The 19,233-nt window shown below is 43.5% G+C and overlaps 2 protein-coding genes across 5 annotated transcripts in view; one reads left to right on the top strand and one right to left on the bottom strand.

The window, feature by feature from the left end:
• The window catches only part of Smap1 (small ArfGAP 1), an 84,883-nt gene extending 78,636 nt beyond the window's left edge, over window positions 1-6,247 (top strand). For 3 of the 4 annotated variants that reach the window (XM_087567677.1, XM_087567676.1, XM_087567675.1), the window contains 3 exons: window positions 2,467-2,632; window positions 3,382-3,689; window positions 5,311-6,245. In XM_087567677.1, coding sequence (XP_087423803.1) covers window positions 2,467-2,632; window positions 3,382-3,689; window positions 5,311-5,445 — 609 coding nt within the window. In that variant the 3' untranslated portion in view covers window positions 5,446-6,245. 4 annotated transcript variants of the gene reach the window in all.
• A 22-nt stretch (window positions 6,248-6,269) lies between these two features.
• Window positions 6,270-19,233, bottom strand: part of B3gat2 (beta-1,3-glucuronyltransferase 2) — an 83,263-nt gene continuing 70,299 nt past the window's right edge. Inside the window, 2 exon segments of the mRNA NM_022609.2 lie at window positions 6,270-6,738; window positions 6,817-6,965. Coding sequence (NP_072131.1) covers window positions 6,652-6,738; window positions 6,817-6,965 — 236 coding nt within the window. The 3' untranslated portion in view covers window positions 6,270-6,651.

Here is a 19,233-nt window from a genome sequence, read left to right as displayed (position 1 = left end):
GAGAGACAGGGAGCCTCCTGAGACTTCATTGGCAGGCCCGTCCTGCCAGCCAGCTGGAAAACGAGTTCTAACCTTTATGCTGATCAAGTTCTAGCCCGGTGGCCGCCTGGTGCACTCTGCTTAGTAGTGTATAGGGTGGCCATTTGTTCTTTTCTTCCTTTTTAAAAAAGTCTTGTTTGCACGCACACACACTCCAGGAGGCTGACAGAGAGCATTAACTTCCCCCAGACCTGGAGTTAGAGGAGGCTGTGAGCTGCCGTGTAGGTGCTGGAGAAATTCTCACGGGTCTTCCCGGAGAGCGGTAAATGCTTTCTTTTTTCCTCCATCTTCTTTATTTTATGTATGTTAAACTTCAGAACAAACTAAAACAAACAATAAACGCACAGTACCCAGCCCTGCTGTTCTGCAGGAGAGGGCTTTCCTGCCTTAAGGCCCAAGGCCAGAGAGTAAACACTCTTAACCATTGACTTGTCTCTCCAGCCCCAGCATGCTCATTTAAAGAATCATATCTTAATTCTTCCCTTGAACACTGTTCATGAACCAAAATTATGCCAGTTGTATTGAGCCGTGTATGATAACTTATGATAAGAATTACCTTTTATCCAAACTACATGCTAAGATTAAAATCCAAGTACATTTTCAAAATACTGCCTTTGCCAATAAAGTACAGCTCAGACGCACATACTCGTGTGAGTGCTGAAACGGGGCGGGGGGCAGTTGCTAATTCTGGTGGCTTTCAGTGTGTGAGTTAAACGTGATTGGGTCTGACCTTTGCGCTTTTTCCTGAGCATATGTAAGTTTTAGTCAGGGATTTACCCATGTGTAGAAATAGCCCAGGTTCACCGTCTGCTTGGAAGTAGCTGAGCAGAGTGTCCATGTATGCATAGGGGCTGGGAGGGACTGGGTTCAGCAGTCCTTTCTTGTCTACATATGCAACAGGAAGGAGGGAGGAGGGAGACAGACAGACAGACAGACAGACAGACAGACAGACAGACAGACAGAAGATGAATAGTGAGAATGAGTATGTACAGGTGCTGATCCCAGCCCTGGGATCCCGAAAGGCCAGAAAGCCTGAGTTGTAAAACAGCAGGCACTGTGCTGTAAATGATAGCAAACGCACCCCCAGTACATAAGCAGACCCAGGGGCTTGCTAGGTACCCACTTAGGCTGACCAGTTTAGCCAGTGTCTGTGTTGAGGTCGATGTTCAAACTTAATAGTCCTTAGACCATGAGGCTGTTCTTGAGACTGTTCTACTGTGAAACCAGAACTAGTATTTCCCCAGACATTTGGGCTTTTTAAAGATTCTGTCTCCCTCATCAAGAATGGAACCCAAGGGGCTGAGTAGATTCCGGTGCTGCACAGAAGAAACCCTGAGGGAGGGATCACATGGTGACGTCATTTTGTGACCACTGTTACTAATAACTGTGTACTTACCCATTTCATTACAAAGCGTCTGTGCTTACAAAGCCTGCCCTCATTTTATAGGTCAGAAGTCAGGTGACATGTTAAATGTAAGGGGACCTTACCCCAAGACTCAGGAGTAGTGATTCAGTCCAGCCAAGCTGGCTAGGAACCATTCTGTTGGCCACTGTGGTACTATGCTTCTTCACTAGTAACCAAAATACAGTCGGATTAAAAGACACTGCTAGGTTTGGTAGTCTGTCGTGTCTAATTTCTTATACATTTTAGAGTTTTTGCAAAAATAAGACAACCTTTTCTATGTCTCTTACAAGTCTTGCTCACTTAGTCATAATAGAGTCAAAATATGGTTCTACCTAAATGAGTTTGAATAAAATGCTTTGACGGTAATTTACTGCATGGTGTTCTATCCAGGACAGTAAGTACATGAATTTAGCGTCTGGCTGCTACCCACTTCTGTGTGTAGTTTCAGAAGAATGTGAGCCAGCATTTGCTAGACTTCAGAGAATCTTTTATTTTTTTTATTAATTATTTAAAACAAATGATTAAGCAAGAGTGCCAGTTGTGATTATGTAAAGCTATCTTTATATAAGATATAGTAGATAGAGTAGATTAATGGGAAGCTTGTTTTATATTAAATATCTAAATTTCTTGTATCGATTTGCCTCTGAATAGAGTAAAGGATATGGCCGAATTAGAGGCAGCTGTTTTTCTGTACGAACTTTCTGGATTAGATGCATTCTAGTATTAGAATAGATGTGTAAACGTTTTATGGTATAGCTTTACTCCGGGTAACCCTAGTCCTTGAGAGAAGTGTGGCCATCTTCGGACTGCACCCGCCTGTTGACACACCCACTGTTCAGACGATGAGTGAGAACGGCCCTTTCCCAGCTGCTTAACACGGCTGTGGAGGAGCCTGCATCAGAGATGTCACCATATACTGTGCTGTCCTCTTATAATATACCACCAATTCATAATCTCATGTAGTACTAGAGAAGCTGTGCTGTGTGGAAATTAACAGTTCCTGTCGTCGGTGTTTTGCCCAGGGGACCGCCTCCATACCAGCGGCTGCTGCCCTGTCCACCGTAACATCTGGGGATCTGGATCTATTTACTGAGCAAACTACAAAGTCAGAAGAAGGAGCAAAGAAACAGCTCTCCAAAGACTCCATCTTATCCCTGTATGGTACAGGAGCACAGCAGAGCACTCCTGGTAAGTGATGCTGAGCTGCTCCAGTCGGTGACAGGGTGTTACAGAGCACACCCTCTGGGACTTCCTCAGTCACATTTCTCTGGTGGTAGTGGGCACTTGCGTTGCAGCTTATATAACTGAAATGAATGGAGCATTAGCACTAAACAGTATAGTATTCAGAGCTTTATTCACTTGAGACTTAACAAGTTCACACATCGCTGAATACTGTTCTACAAGTCTGTAAGATAGTTACGTTCAGGAATCACTGGACTTGGATTTACATGAAATCTGACTTTGTGTATATTCTTGTTTCCTCTGCAGGTAAGCAATTAGGCAGTCAGAACTATACATACATATCATTATGTAAAACTTCAAGTGTCTTTCGTTATAGTGAAATATAAGCATATGATTTATTCAGTTTTAATCCATCAGACCCTTCGTTCCAAAATAAGCTTATTTCATAATATAGACTGAAACTGTGTGGCCACCCACCTACTTCCTCATAAAACAGATAACTACCTTTTACCTGCCTGGTTGGTTTTGGGGAGAGCAGTGGTGCAAGTCAGCAGGAGCAGCGTGTACTGTGATGCTGTGCGTCTGTGCAGTAAACAGTACATCTGTCTGCATTCTGGGAGTAACAGGCTCTGAAGGTTGAGGTGGGGGTGTTTTGAGCTGTCTGCCCTTTTCTGTATCTGGAGATGGGTACAGCATATGAAAGGGCCTCGTCTTGACCTCTTCTTTTTTTTTTATTCACGGTTCTTTCAATGCAGGTGTGTTTATGGGACCCACAAATATACCATTTACCTCACAAGCACCGACTGCGTTTCAAGGTTTTCCTTCCATGGGCGTCCCAGTGCCTGCAGCTCCTGGCCTTATGGGAAATATGATGGGACAGAACACAGGCATGATGGTGGGCATGCCCATGCACAATGGCTTCATGGGAAACGCACAGACTGGAGTGATGCCACTTCCTCAGAATGTTGTTGGCCCTCAGGGAGGAATGGTAGGACAGATGGGTGCACCTCAGAGTAAGTTCGGCCTGCCCCAAGCTCAGCAGCCGCAGTGGAGCCTCTCACAGGTAAGGCTCATGGAGTTTCTACCATCCGAACATCCAAGAAACCACATTTGTATTTTGAGTACTTTTATTTGTTTTAAAATCTAATGATGGAACAAAAGAAAGGGATAAGTTAATCAGATCCAAGTGTTTATAGATAAATGACTAGTTATTTTCCTTACTAAGAATATTCTATAAATAAATGTTAGGATTTTCCTTTTCCCATTTCAGACTGTAGTTACAATGGTGAACATGCCTATACTAACTAGAAGTTATCTCGGGCAGCATTTAAGAGACACGTCAACTCCTGCCTGTAAGGCTTATCTTCACTGATGAGAATTAATAAAAAAGATGCAAGCCTATCAGTGAGAAAGAAGTCCAGCTTCATGTTCTTAAAGCATAGTTTTATGAGGGATCAAGGCTGCCTCTGTCATGTGGTTACCGCCTGTTGGTGTCTGAGGAACATCCATTGGCTCAGGAATCCCTATGATGAGAATGCATACCCTGCTTACCTCAGGTATTCACTGATAAATTCCATGTCTGTGTGGCTTAGGTTAAACAGACATTTCTGCTGTTGCCCCACAAACCGAGGCTTTGACTTAGTGTTCATTGCCCCATTCCTTGTCCTGCATGACGGTCCACCAAGCATCTTACAGGAGTCAGCCAGGGCCACTAAGATCCCTGGTGTACCTTAAGAACACTGACTGCCAATGAACATTCACAACATCACCGTGTATCTCACAAGTGCTCATGTGCTACTACAGCTGTGGTCATAGGAATACATGTGCACACTGCTTATGCAGTGGAAGCCTCAGCAGGTGTGTCAGATGTTAGGATCAGCTTTTCTGTGACTGAGCTACTGAGGCTCACCTGACTCAGGCTAAATTACAGGAGACCAGCGTTGAATAGCAGTTCTGTAACAAGGCCATACGAGTCTTCATGAGCAAAAGGGAAGATGAAATCTGCCTGCCTGTAGACATGTTTGGGGTTATTAGTCTTGGTTTTCAAAAACAAAACAAAACAAAATCCTGCACAAAGAACACAGTTAATGTTGAGCATAGGTTTAGAATTATTTTAGGTAAATCCTGTGTCTCTTGTTCCATCACTAAACTGGGTAGTGAGAGCCGCTGTGTGAAGAGCCTGATGTGTACTGGATTGTACCCTGGAAGAACAGGCATGTAGCTGTTCGTTTTATAGCATGTAAGGAAATTTAATTTTAGCCATTTATGCTTTATAACATACACCTAAAACGCATGCTATAGGGCCTTCTTAATGTTTAAGAAGTATATTAAGGCCATTTAGAATGTTAGCCCAGAATTACAGGTATTTTGTAAGTGTTAGGATAATTTAGGATGTTTTACTTTCTAAAATTTCAGTCCTTGGGAGTCCCAGAGGAGTGATGGACTCCGATACAAACTCAAAGCTTTGGTTTCAGTTGTGGCCGCTCTAGGAAGCGAACTAAGCATGGACTGCTTTATAAGGAATGCCCGACTCGGGGAGAGGCAGCTTTTGATTTCAGTGGAGAGACTGCTGTGTGCTCGATGCCCAGCGTCTGCACTGATGTTCACGTCTGATGAAGTGTCTGGCTGTAGCTAGAGTCAAGAGTGCAAAGTGAATCACCCTTGTAAACCTTTGTGTTTCACAGATGAATCAGCAGATGGCTGCCATGAACCTCAGTAGTGCAAACAGCAGCGCAGGTTTTGGCCAGCCGCCCAGCACGACAGCAGGGTGGTCTGGAAGCTCGTCGGGGCAGACTCTGAGCACACAGCTGTGGAAGTAGGAGCTGCAACAGTTTCCTCCACAACCGACACCCAGCATTCCTCGCTACAAAGGCATCTAGTTCCCGTTTATTCATGTACATACGTATTTTTTCTTTCCCCCATTTGTTCACATTAAGAATTACCTGATTGACCGTGTTGGTCTGTGCTGATTAAATTTGATGTGAAAGCAGGTTGAGAAACCATCTTGTGTGGAGGGCAGCTTTGCTCATATTTCCCATGATGTCATAAGCCACATTGAGAAGCTGCTCAGTTAACTTGTATAATCGGTTTTATTCTCAAAATTATAGCGCTAACGTTTGCATATAAGGGAAGTAGTTATCATGTTAGTAATACCTCTAACAGTATAAGCCCTACCCCCAAATTAGCCAGTAATCCTGTAGGAAGGGACTGTATGATCAGATGTTTAATCATATGGTAGAATGTAAATGTATCACTGAGCACTGTTTTCTAGTGTATCAAGTTCTTTTACGCATCATCGCTCACTCTGCTGTGCTGTTGTCATGATGTGCGTAACAGGGAGCGTGGCTAGTGACGGAGATAGACCTGGATGCACTGTAAAGCTCAATGAAGGTTTCAGAATTCAAACTCCCGTTGCCTCTTGTAATGTGGACCTCTTCTCATGTACATAGTGCTAATATGAAGACCTTTTTCTGCACTATATGCACACAGGGTAACTAAAACAAAGCCACTTTTAATCCTTGAAGGTATATCCAGGTTTATGACAGTAATTGTGTTTACATTTTATGGTGCCTAGTATTGACAAAATGTTATTTCCCTATATTAAACAGATGAATCCACACACCTTTTTTATTTGTGGGTTTTATTTCCTACAGTGTACACTGCCACCAGCTTTCCAAATATTTCATGTTGTGAAGCCAAAACTTTAATTGACAAAGTACTCATCAGCAGCTTCTAAAACCTATTTCATTCTACCAGTCATGACATGTCTTGGCGAGAGGGAGGGAGTAGTGCGTGAGATACTCCCGTGTTCTATTTCAGTGTCGTGTAGCTTCACTGTACAGAATCTTCCCAGTTAGGAGAACACATGCAGAACAAAGGAAGATAGCACATTTTGTAGTGTCCAGGTAGCTGTCGATACAGACGTCCTTCGGTTGACGGGAAAGGCTGACGGCAAAGGGACCGTACCTGAGTGAGCGCAGCCTACGCTCCAGACTCCTCCTCTCCTCAGCGGCTGCTCCTGGTGGCTACACCTCGATGTTCACTGTGTCCATGTGGTACTTTGGCTCATTGGCTAGATTGACCTTCTCTGTCCGAGTGTGCCACACGAGAACCTACGGAGGAAGGGGATAATTTAACAGCCACACTGTCAGTGCTCTAGGCTCAGCCGCACGAGGGAGAGGGAGACGTACCTTGGTGCAGTTGTTAGCTTTTGGTTCCAGTTCGTCAACTGTTGTGATCTGCTTTAGAAAGTCAGATTCCTGCATCCCTGGCTGGGATCCGCGGCGCTTAAATACAGCTTTCGGATTGGACAAGATGACTTGCAGACTCACAGCAAATCCTTTGTATGAAGTAAAGAAAAAGACTCAATTATTGCTATATTTTTTCCCTTTGTAATTGTGGTCACATCAAAAAGTATAAATACCTACTATGTGGTTAGATCCTGGTATTCACACTTTAATAGGAACATTGCCTGCATACAGTCTCCCATCCAAGTACTAACCAGGCCCGACCCTGCTTAGCTTCCGAGATCAGACGAGATTGGGCGCGTTCAGGGTGGTATGGCCGTAGACCTGCATACAGTCTCTAAGGAAAATTAGTCCATTATTTTGTACACTGATGATACCTGCTACAAAATATGAAGTCTGTTGATAATAAAATTTCAGGAACTGCCTCAGAGAGGTCACCACAGCTCCACATTTAATACTCCATGCTATCACAGTATTATTAATTCTCCTTGTGGTGTCCCAGTGCTGGCCCAGCCTTCCCCACTGCTTTTGACATCATTTAATATGTGCTTTATCATGAAGGGCCAGCGCTGTTCCTAAGGACTTGACAGTGACAGGATCGGTGGTAGAGGTACTGATGATCATGTGTTTTGGAGGAACAAGTCTTACTTAATGTATAATCACGACCTTCAGTCTTTACATGAAGTGGGGGAGCTTAGAGATCAGAACAGGCAATAGCAAGTCATTGAGAAGTCTGGTTTTTGAATTGGAGTGTTTAAAATCAAAAAGCTCTAGCTTAGTGGTAGAACACTTGTCTCACATGTGGGAGGCCCTGAGTTCACCCGTCAACACTGCAAAGACAGAGAAATGTGAGCTCCCTCCCATGATTGGCTATGTGGCAGAATCATCACTGTTTAACCTGCTTCAATACGCTCCTAATGCAGTCGACAGCTGACTGCACATGTGACTGCTTTAGACATCTGAAGCCTGAACCTTTGCTCCTGACAGTAAACTCAGGCCCTCCAGAAGCTGCTGGCTTGAGGGCCAAGCTAGGAACTTCTTCCTAGGAACGTGTGTACTCTTCCATTAGCAGTAGATGAATGCTGCTTTTTGAAGTGTCACATCATCAGACAATAACGGGAGAGGTATGAGAAGACCACATCATTCCCATCACCTCCAGACGTCTTGCTGCTCAGTCACATGCCCTGGACCCTGCTGCCTCTTGGAGGAAGTTAATGCTTAGCTATGCACAGACGATGCTCTAGGAAGTGCTGAGGGGAGCAAAATCAGACAACACAACCCATAAAATGGCCTTCAGATTCCAGTATCCTCCACATGCTGTATGGACGGACACGGTATAGTCTAGTAAGCAACATTAATTTGGAGTATCTAGTCTTTTGTTTTAGATTAGGTCCTTGCATTTGGGACACTTGCTGTCACTTCATTTCTGTTAACTCTGTAAGTGCCCCCATTTATTAAGTCTGCAAGAGAAGTATGAAAGCTCAACCTTGGCGGTAGGGAAGCCTGCAGAAAGATTCTGCTGACTTCAGAGCACTGCAGAAGACTGCAATATGTAAATAAATATGCCACTATGTAAACAGTAGCAAGAGGGTGGGTAGTACCAGCCTCCGTTCACAGCTGTAAGAACCCTAGTAGACAGGTAAATGGTCTGTGAGAGTTCTGGTGGGCAGAGCCAGGTCATAGGCATACCATGTGACTGATAAGGAATCCATAAAGTCTTCATCAGGCACAGCTGGTGCAGCACAAGACTTCAGCAACACCACCAAAGCTTGAAGCTCATAAAGTGCCTTTTTGCATCAGACCGGATCACGTTACTGTTAATGACTTCTTTTTGTCATGTGCTTCCTCCTGAACCTAAATGCAAGTCTGCCTTTCTCAATCGTACTGGAGCTTCTGGAATATTCTTTATATGGCTTCAAGGCACTGCTCTTTATATCCCCATTTTCATAGCACACACAATGATCCAAGTTATGTAGAGATGATTCTGAAAATATAAAACCACTGAGACCTGATTTCCCTCATCGTCCCTTAAGATGTTAAACTCACCGTCTGCAGTCACTGAAAGATTCAGATTAGGTGAATAATTTCTCCATTTCCCTGGTTCAGGAATATTTCATCATGTTGTAGATCTGTGTGGCAAAGCGAAGCACAGGCCATAACCGGGCCTGAGGCTACCATGGTTTTCCTTGGGTGCCTTCTTGTCCTCATTGTGCAGTGGTATGCACCTGAGCAGCAGAATCCTTAGGGAGGGGCTCACAGGGTGACCTAGTTCCTAAAGAGGGTGCTGGTGGGGGAGGAGGGAGGACATTATCCAGATGTTCTTCATTCACCCACTTCAGTGGGTTCTGCCCGTTCTCTGCTCAGGAAGCAGGTCACAGCCGCAGCAAGCAGGCATCATATGGTAAGTAGGCCAAGCTGGGTTGCTTCGGGGGAAATCCTCTGCCCTGATGAGACAGCATGCTGAGCTAAAGTGCTCTCTCTTGGAAAGAGGCAGTGATTTTAGCTCCTGTCCATTGATTTCCAATCTGCTGTGGGTGTCTTGGGTTTTCTTCAGTTGCAAGTATTTGCCTCGAGCATTATATATATATCCTTACTGGATTTGGCTTTAAAGGCTCTGCTGTATCTTTTGAGGTATTAGGATTCTGACAAAAACCATACAAGTGGGTCTTCTGTCTGAATCAGTTACAGAAAAAATGTGCTATGCGAGTGAAAACTGAAGACAGGTCTTAACATCTAACGATGGGGAGGGAGGGCACGCACTAGGCAGAGGGACAGGGTTGGCTGCAGTAGATTATATGCTTACTGAATGCATTAGAGCCTTAACAATCCATTTAATTTCCAGACAAGATGAAGCCACAGGAGAGTTGGAGAAGAGATGGCTCATCGGTTAAGAGCATTTGCCCCTCTTCCAGAGGCCCCAGCTCAGTTGCTAGCACTTGGGTCACATCTGACCGTCATCTGTATGTGACTCCAGTGCCAAGGCTTTCGACACCCTCTGACTTCTGTGGGCACCACACATGTGCTTGGGTGCATGCATGTACATGCAGGCAGACTACTCTTAAACAAAAGACATAGGAGTAGGATTAAATAACAAGAAGAATGTAGTCATTAGGGGTGAAACACAGATATGATAGACTGTCCAAGAATAGGTAAATGTCAGCCCTAAAATTGCCAAAGCTGCTCTGAAGGGGCCACCCCACAGGCAAGGAACCCCCCAAACTCTGCTGTCTCCTTTGGTTGACAACCTAGTGTGAGGAAGTTATATAGCAAGAATTTGCAGAGCAAGAAGCTCCGTCGGTGGGCAGAGGTTCTCAAGCCTTCAATGATATCAGCTGATGCCCACAGAAGCACCCAGACCAAGTAGAGAAGTCAGAGTTGAGTCAGTTATCCCGACTCACTTAGCCTGGGCGTGGTCATGCTCTCATCAGCAAGAACTCAGCAACCAAGGAGTAGCTGCGGCTGCAGCTTCTGCATGGAACATGGACATCGACTGCCTTGAGAGGGGTCATATTAGCTCTGAAAGCTCAGGTGCTCCTGCCTAAACTTAACGACAAGCTTTGAAAGGACACAGGGTGCCTCTAAACAACCTGGTCATGTCCCAGTACAACACTCAGGATATTTTCTTATATTTATAATACAGTATGTGTTATGTTTGTGTGTTCATATATATGTGTGTATATACACACATATGTACATATATAATGTCTCAGAACCAGAATTCCTGCTGTACAAAAAGCAGGAAACTAAATACCACAGTACGGAGAAACAAATCCAGAAATGATGGCCAAATTATAGAATGTGACATAAGACTATAAACACGTTTCACATTCAAGAAGACTGAAGAGGTGGGCATGCTGAGAGAAGAGAGTCAAGGTCATCTCAATGATAAAACTGCAAGGAGACCTAAGTGTCCTGGGTAGAACTAACATTGGAGACACAACAGAATAAAAGATCAGCAAAATGGTCTTTAGAAGTTCAATAACAAAGATTAAATACGTTTCAAATATATAGAAACAAAGTAAATTACTGATCAAATCAAGGGAAGGGAGAAAGTAAGAAACCACTAAACCAAAGTCAAACCAAGACTAGTATTAGAGGATCAGAATGAAAGGTGAGAGGAAGGTATAAAAATACATGAAGATATGGTGACTAAAACGTTCCAGCCATCATTCAGTGAAGATATGTAAAGCCTGAACAAACCTGTTCCTAATCTAAACGTAACCTAAATGAAGATCAGTCCAGCTGTAATAGCGCCTTACACAATCTTCACATGTAACAGGAACAATGGAAGTGAAGTAACTTCCACAGTGGAAGTCATAAACCAATTTCCAAAAACCTTAAAATAATTCAAATAACACAAAGTATGGTGCTTCTGATGTAGAATTTAGAAGACTCAATAACAAAGATTAGACAGTTTTAAAAGTTCAATAACAAAGATTAAATAAGTTTCAAACATATGGGAATGATCAGAATAAGTTACAGATCAAATCAAGAGAAGTGAGAAAGTGGTTAACCAAATGCAACTGAAAACAAGCTATGAAAGTTTGGGTCTACTGAAGTTCTTCGGAAAGTATTGCGGGGCTATGCATGTGTGTGCACAGTATAGAGGTCAGAAATCAATGCTTGAAATCTCCTCCCACTCTCCACTTTATTTGGGGGTCACTGGAACTGACCATCTGGCTAAACTGGCAGGCCAGCAAGCCCTCAGATCCTCCTGTCTCCTTCTTTACCCATGCTGCAGTTAGAGGCATGTGCCACCACACCCAGTTATCTACAAAGGGGTTAAGAATTTTAACTTCAGTCCTCATCTCCAGATGCCCCAATGGGGTAGCATGAGACCTCCTGCCTTACTTAGCCATGTAAGAAGCCAGGACACACACTCTCTCTCTCTCTCTCTCTCTCTCTCTCTCTCTCTCTCTCTCTCTCTCTCTCTCTCTCTGTGTGTGTGTGTGTGTGTGTGTGTGTGTGTGTGTGTTATATCTCTGTAGCAAACATGGCAAAAATGTTTTCAAAAATATTTTAAACACTAAACTAGAAAGATGAGATCACCCACTTTTATAAGCTAAAAAATGTAAATAAAGCCCGAGTGCTATTAAATATAAGAGCAGACACAGGGAAGAAGAGAGAATGCAGAAGAATAATGAATGAGAAATGGCTCCCATAGGCTTAGTTGCTGGCCCTGCTTGGGAGGGTTTGGCCTTGCTGGATGGAGTATGTCACTAGGGCAAGACTGAGAGCACACAGCTCTACTTGTAGTTTCCTGATTTGAAGGTATGAGCTCTTGGCTTCCTACTCCTGCCACCAAGCCTGCTGCTTGCTGCTGCTCCTACCCTCCACAGTAGACTTCTGTTCCTCTGGAATCGTAAGACCCCATAAACTCTTCCATAAGTTGCTCATGGTCCTGATGTTTTAATCACAGCAACAGAAAAATCACTAATACATGGATAAGCATCTATCCATACGTTCTTGAGAAGTAGCAGGCACAAACCACCAATATGGAGAGAACGGGTTTTAGTGACACGAGGAACAAAAAGTTTTAGCTTTATGACAGAGTTTTAGACATCTCAGATTAGAACAGACAGGTTGAAATATAAGCTACCAACACTACAGACAACATAGAACAATTTAACAAAGAAATGCAGTTTATGGTTCAGCCACCTTCCAATACTATAACTGTCTGGGGCCAGACAACCCTTGGCTGTGAATCCTAGAACAAATAAAAGTTGTACAGTAATTTTTACTTTTAATAAAAAGGAACACATCCTCAAATTATCCTGAAGGCCAGCCTTGCCCTGACACTCAAACTATGCAAGTGCATTACCAAAAAACTACAAGCAAAGTCCATGAAGAAAGACAAAGCCTCCCCCACATTCTACAAGTCCATGCCAGCATGAAAAGGGCAGTAAGCCATGACCACGTATGTTAATCTCAAGGTTGGGACTTGTCGTGATCTCAACCTCATAATCACTATTAGAAACCGTAAAAGGAAAACTATCTTGATAGATGGCCAATACTCCTTTTCACAAAATCCAATATCTTTTTATGACTGGGGTTGAAGATGGATATCACTGAACCAACAACAAATGTGAAGTTTTCAACTTGATAAAGGGCGTTTGAGGAAGGAAAATGGAGGAGATAAACTAGAACGGAGAAAACAGTACTGACATTTTACTTCCAGATGCAGACTGACTCAAACGCCTGCAGGTTCTCATGAGACACAGCTACTCCTGTCTGTGTAGTATTCAGCAATGCAGTGGACTCCCTTGCCATGGGAAGAAACACCCTCCCCCATTTGTTTTTAACAAAACAGGCGACATAGCTGGGCACAAAGTCCATAAAGGAGAGTTCCTCTCTCTCCCAGTCAGTAGCATCAATAGCTGTTGCCAGTGTCTCCTGAGGGACAGCCACCAAGTTGGCCTCACCACCATGTACCTGACCCACTTGCACACACTCTTCTCTTAATCTGTAAATAGTCTCCTATGTCCTGCAAATCAAGCCTACTTCCACTTCCTGCAGCATGACATGGCTACAAGGCCTTTATAGTCTGATCATGAGATACCAGCAACTTTCTGAATCATTGCCCAAGGGTACCAATGTCTTAACATGCTCCTTTTATTTTTAATGTTCATAAATGTTTTGCCTGCATGTTTATCTGTGTGCATGTACAACATGCATGCCTGCTGCTTGCAGAGACTAGAAGATGACATCGGATCCCCTGAAACTGGAGTTACAGACGGTTGTGATCCCTGTGGGTACTGGAATTCAAACCTGGGTCTTCTGGAAGAACAGTCAGCGCCCTTAACCTCTCAGCCATCTCTCCAGCCCCTAGGCCTGTTCTTTCAATGTTGCTAATAGCAATTTAAAAAAAAATTTCCATCTTTAGAAAAAATGATTTCAAATCCAAAATAAAACACACACACATACACATGCACACAGGCATTACAAATACAGTCACATATATACACACTGTAGTCAGAACTTGTTGGAAAAAGGAAGTTACTTGTGGTAGCACTTCTCTCTGGAGTAGCTTCCTCTCAGAGCATACACTGCCTCCTGGAAAATTGCATGTGTAAATTTCAATACTGCTTCTGGTTCAAATATGTGTTAACATATCAAACCACATATGTTGCTATTAAAATGGTTTCTTAGTCATTGTTCTGTTGCTATGAAGAGACACCATGACCAAGGCAACTCTTACCTTTAAAAAAAAGCATTTAATTGTGGCCTTGCTTACCGTTTCAGAGGCTAGTCCACTATCATATGGAAGGGAGTAGGGTGGCACGCAGGTAGATAAGGCACTGGACTAGTCGCTGAGAGTTCTAGTCTGAGACAGAGACAGAGATTGGATTGGACCTGGTATGGGCTTTTGAAACCTCACAGCCCAACCTCAGTGAAACACTCCAGCAAGGCCACAACTCCTAATCCCAGTCCTTTCAACTAGTACCACTCCCTAATGACTAAGCACTCAAATCTATGAGCTCATTGAGGCCATTCTCCTCCAAACCACCACAAATGCTACGTTTAGGCAAATTTGGGCACCAATCTTTAAAAGAACTACTCTTCACCATTAGCTTCTCTTAGTGTCTTTAGCAAAAATCATTTGACCTGTAACTGTAAACATTTCGTGGTTGCCAATTATATTGCATTAATGTCTATACTTAACATATGTCAGTATCAGGTGTGTGTGTGTGTGTGTGTGTGTGTGTGTGTGTGTGTGTGTGTGTGTATGTGTGTACATATATGTGCATGTGCCAGTGGAGGTCAGAGGTCAATCTCAAGTGTTGGTTCTCAGAGCTCCGGTCTTGTTCTTTAAGGCAAGGACTGAAGGTTTGGAGGACCTGGCGCTTGATGAGTATACCAGACTGGCTTGCCAGGAGGTACCAGAGATAAATCTGTCTCCACCTCCCCAGCCCCGGGGTTACAAAGTGAATGCGACCATGCCTGCAGTTTCCATGGTGCTGAGGGCCAAACTTGGGTTTGATGTTTGTGAGGCAAGCACTTTGTGGACTAAGCCACCTCTCCAGCCTCTAAAGCAGCAGTTCTCCATGTGTTGGCCTGACCTCTTGGTTGGGGCAGGGGGTACCCAACAACCCTTCATAGGAATTGCAGATCAGATATCCTGCATATCAGATATTTACATCAGGATACAAAACAGTAGCAAATTACAGTTATAAAGTGGCAACAAAATAACTATGGTCCGGGCATCAGTGTAGCATGAGGACTGTATCAAAGGGCTGCAGTATGTGGATGGCTGAGAAGCACTGCCCTAAGAGTGCTTTTACTACTGAACACATAAAATACAAGTTGGGAAGTAGAATTCCTCTAGCTTCGTGTCTCCCCCCTCACTGCCCACTATCAGAGGTTGTTTTAGCCATCCTCAACCTCTTGCTTTTCCTTATGAACTGGATGGCTCTCTTATTTTCTACAAAAAGCACAGCCACAATTTCGACAAGCTTATTCTGCTGTGACTTAGGGTGAAGGATATCGCAATTTTCTCTGCATCCGGTTTTCTGGTCCATTAACGAGAAGTCTTCATTTCACTTCCGTTTCCTTCACACTCGGGCCTTATCGTCATTTCAGCATTTTATTATTCGTGATATAACCGTGAATGAAACCTAAAAGTGAAATGCTCTCCTTTCCTGACTCCTCACCGTCACTGTTTCTAACTATTAACTGATTTCTCTGTTGTTTTTACTTTTTGAGATAGGGTATCACTATGTAGCCGTAGCCTCAAACTTGCTACATAGATTAGGCTGGCCTGAAATTCTCAGGGATCTGCCTCCCAAGGGTGAGGATTAAAGGTGACTTCCATACCCAGCTGGTCTATGTTCTCCTGTATCCCATAGTATGGGCGAGCACATTTGTTGCCCCGGTATTCTCTCTGGTCAAAGTCTATGGCTGATACGGTTTTACTTCCTCCTTCCCTGGCCTCACCCAACTTGGATGCTGCTTTTTTGTTCTCCTGGTGAGCCAGTCTCTCCAGCCCCCTGCCTAGTGTCTTTATTGTACAGACTATTTGAATTTTGTCCACTGCTTTTTAAATTCTGCATCTATTAGGATCATATTGTCTCTACTCTTTTATATTCATATGGCCTATCGAGGTTGACTTTCGTATCTGAGCTTATATTCCAAGGATAATCCAAAACGATCATGGTTGGATGGCCATGACAAAAAGTTTTTTAAATGATGTTAGTGTCTGTCATATATATATATATATATATATATATATATATATGTGTGTGTGTGTGTGTGTGTGTGTGTGTGTGTGTGTGTGTGTGTAATTTTTGCATCTATTATAAAAGGGAGACAGACTTATAATTAATTGCTTACATCTGGTCTGTCAGATGACTCAAAAATATTTCCTTTCTAAAATTTGGAAATGTTTGTGAAGGCTTACCAATTTTATTATTATTATTATTCCTTAATCTTTTTTACAGTCCAGTCATCAATTTTTCGTTACATATTTAATAGAAATCACAAGAGAAGCCATCTGCACTGGACTTCTGTTGACTACCAATTTTACTCACTGTGTATTTATGGATTGGCTTAGATTTTGTTTCTCCTTGAGTCAGTTTTAATAGTTTAACCACGAATTTGTTTTCACCTGGTCTTCCTTAATTTCAGATATATTTTCTCATAGTTTTCTGAATTTGTAGAAAGTTTCTGTAAGGCTGGTGGTTAATACTCCTTGCATCCCTGGCTTTAGTAACGAGGCTTCACTTTTTTTGCTGGGCAGTCCACTGAAAAAGTGTGAGTACGTGTGTTGTTTGCTGTGAGTTTGCGTGTGTTGCATTTTGTGTTGCGTATTGTGTTGTATGCATGTGGGAAGCCAGTGTACATGTGTGTGCACACACAAGAGTGCACATGCAGAGGTCAGAAGATTCGGGTGTCTCCCCTACTGCCTTCCACCAGATTCCCTCGAGGTAGTTTCTCACTGAACCGGAATCTGGGCAGGATAGCTGGGTTGGCCAGCAAGCAGGCTCCTGAGCTCTGCCTGTGCTCATCCCCCAGCACTGGTTACACCAATGTGCTCAGCTTTTACATGGGTGCTGGGGATTCCAACTCAGGTCCTCACGCTCCATAGCAAAGGCTCTTACATATCAAGCCAAGCCCCTTAGTTTATATGTCAAAAGGACATTTAGTTTGAGTCTCTGTCCTGCTTTTCTATTCTGCATATGATTTATTTTATTCATTTACTTATTAGGTCTCTAATCATTTTCAAATTACCTTGGTTTTATCTTTTCCAGCTATCCCATGATATAAGGTTACAGTATTAACCCCCCACCCCATCCCCCAGGCATTTAAAGACCTTTAACCATTCCATTAGCCATACCCTGTAGGGTCTAGGATGGTTCCATTCTGTTTTCATTCATTTCAAAGTAGTTTCCAAATTATTTCTTATACGATTAACGTGGTTATTTAGAAATGCGTTGTCTAATTTTTATAGGCACGGATTCCAAAAACGCCCTGTGGTGTGTGTATCAATATTTAACTTCCCTTCCTACTTAGCTGCTTTTCTGTTGCTATAACAAAATACCCAGGGCTTCAGTTACAAACAACTGGAGTTTACCCAGGCTGCTGAATTCAAGGACACGGTGAAGGCAAGGGCGTCATAACATGGCAGAAGGGCAACTGGCAAACAGCACACATGGGAGAGACACCCGAGGGATGGTCTTGCCTTGTGGCAACACACTCTGGTAGCAACTAACTCAGTTTTGAGAGAGCAAGAACTTCTGCCTGTTTCCGATTTCCATGGTTCTAAGCCTAAACATTCGAATCCCATTGTACCACAAAACACACCACGGCAAAGGCTCCTTTCAAATCTGCCATTTGAGCTGCTGGCACATTACTTCTCATCAATTTAGAAGCATTTTCTTCCACTGAAGGGCATAAAGTTCCCAGTCAGATTCTAGAGCAGATTAATGGACCTCTTTTTCGAGCGAGCGCACTGTGGCTCTCTCTGCCCCCCCACCCCATTCCTCTCCAGTGCCTTTAATTACTGTGTAGTTTCCTAAAACTCTTCAAAAGAAGAAAAAAATACCCACTTAGCAGTCATCGTTCTCTGTGGGGCAGGGGGAACTACAGTACTTCTAAGAGAAGTGCCTTTTAGAGGCAATTCATTTAAATCTCTCGTCTGAGGACAACAAAAACACAATCTTCTACCGTCAGGATAGACGTGGACAGAAAGCTTGGTCCTGCGAGCCCCGTGTGAATCGCAGAGCCTTAAGTAGCTGAGTTCTGCAAATGTTCACCTATGTTTTCTGAGCAGAAATGCCTTTGAAGCTTGCAGGGGAAGGGACTTCGCTGGTTCCGAGACCACTGGGAACGCCACGTGTGCCATCCGGCGAAGGGCAGATGCAAAAAAACAGAGGTGCGGGCCGGCACCATTTCATGTTCTCCAGCTCTGTTATTTTTAACTGGCAGCAAAAAGCGAACTGTACGTTTTAGTTGGGAGAAATTAGAGATTTACATTCTCCATGGCATTGTTAAATGGGTCATGCTAACCACTCTACTAGATCCAAAAAAAAAAAAAAAAAAAAAAAAAAAGGAACTTGTGTCTCATTCCAACCCTGGATAACAGCAGTGAAACCATTTTTAATTGCTTGAGGGGTTCAGTACCAAAGCTGTCATGTGTGTCCTTTTCTGGCGCTTAGTGGGAGCCTTGTTGGGTTCTGATTCGAAACTGCAGGAAGTTTCCTAATGACCTCCTTTAATGAAAAGCCGTGGCAGTATAGGATAGTCACCGCAGGAAGACTTTTAACCTGACGCTCCTGGGTTCAAATCTCTCCTTTCCCACTTATTTAAAAGTACTTTGGTGAAGTGTGTCAGTGCACCGTGCCTCATTCTCTACAAACGTGAAAGCGAGAAGGTTCTTTCACTCTTGTGAGCGGTTAGGCAGGTAGCACACACACAGAGCTGCAGCTGAGGATTCACCAGAATAAAAGCCTCCCCCCAGCTCTAAATTACTCATTTCCAAGATTATATGAAATAACATCATCTTTCAGTTTTCAATGTCATTGGGCCATTATTTGTTCCAGAAAACCTTGGCAGGGACGGTGGCACACACCTGCAATCTCGGCGCTGGGCGGTGGACTGGGGTTTAAGGTTATACTTGGCTACAAGCAAGGACCCTTTCCAAAGCCATTGCTTGCTTATCTTAGCACTGATGATGTCACTGTGTAAGACATGGTCCTGACTCTCTGGAAATTCTGCAGTCCAGTTAGGAAAATCAAGACAAATAGGGCTACGTCCTCAGTGCCTCAGAAGTCGGTGCAAAGCCTATGAGCACAGATCAAGGAGAGGCTAAGACTATGACTGCAGTGTGAGAGGTCTCAGAGAGGGAACTCCGAGGTGGATCTT

Source organism: Rattus norvegicus, chromosome 9, assembly GCF_021556685.1.
Source record: "Rattus norvegicus strain SHRSP/BbbUtx chromosome 9, alternate assembly SHRSP_T2T, whole genome shotgun sequence".
Taxonomy (NCBI): Eukaryota; Metazoa; Chordata; class Mammalia; order Rodentia; family Muridae; genus Rattus; species Rattus norvegicus.
The sequence above is the reverse complement of the archived record's forward strand: the minus strand, read 5'-3'. Positions and strand labels throughout refer to the sequence as shown.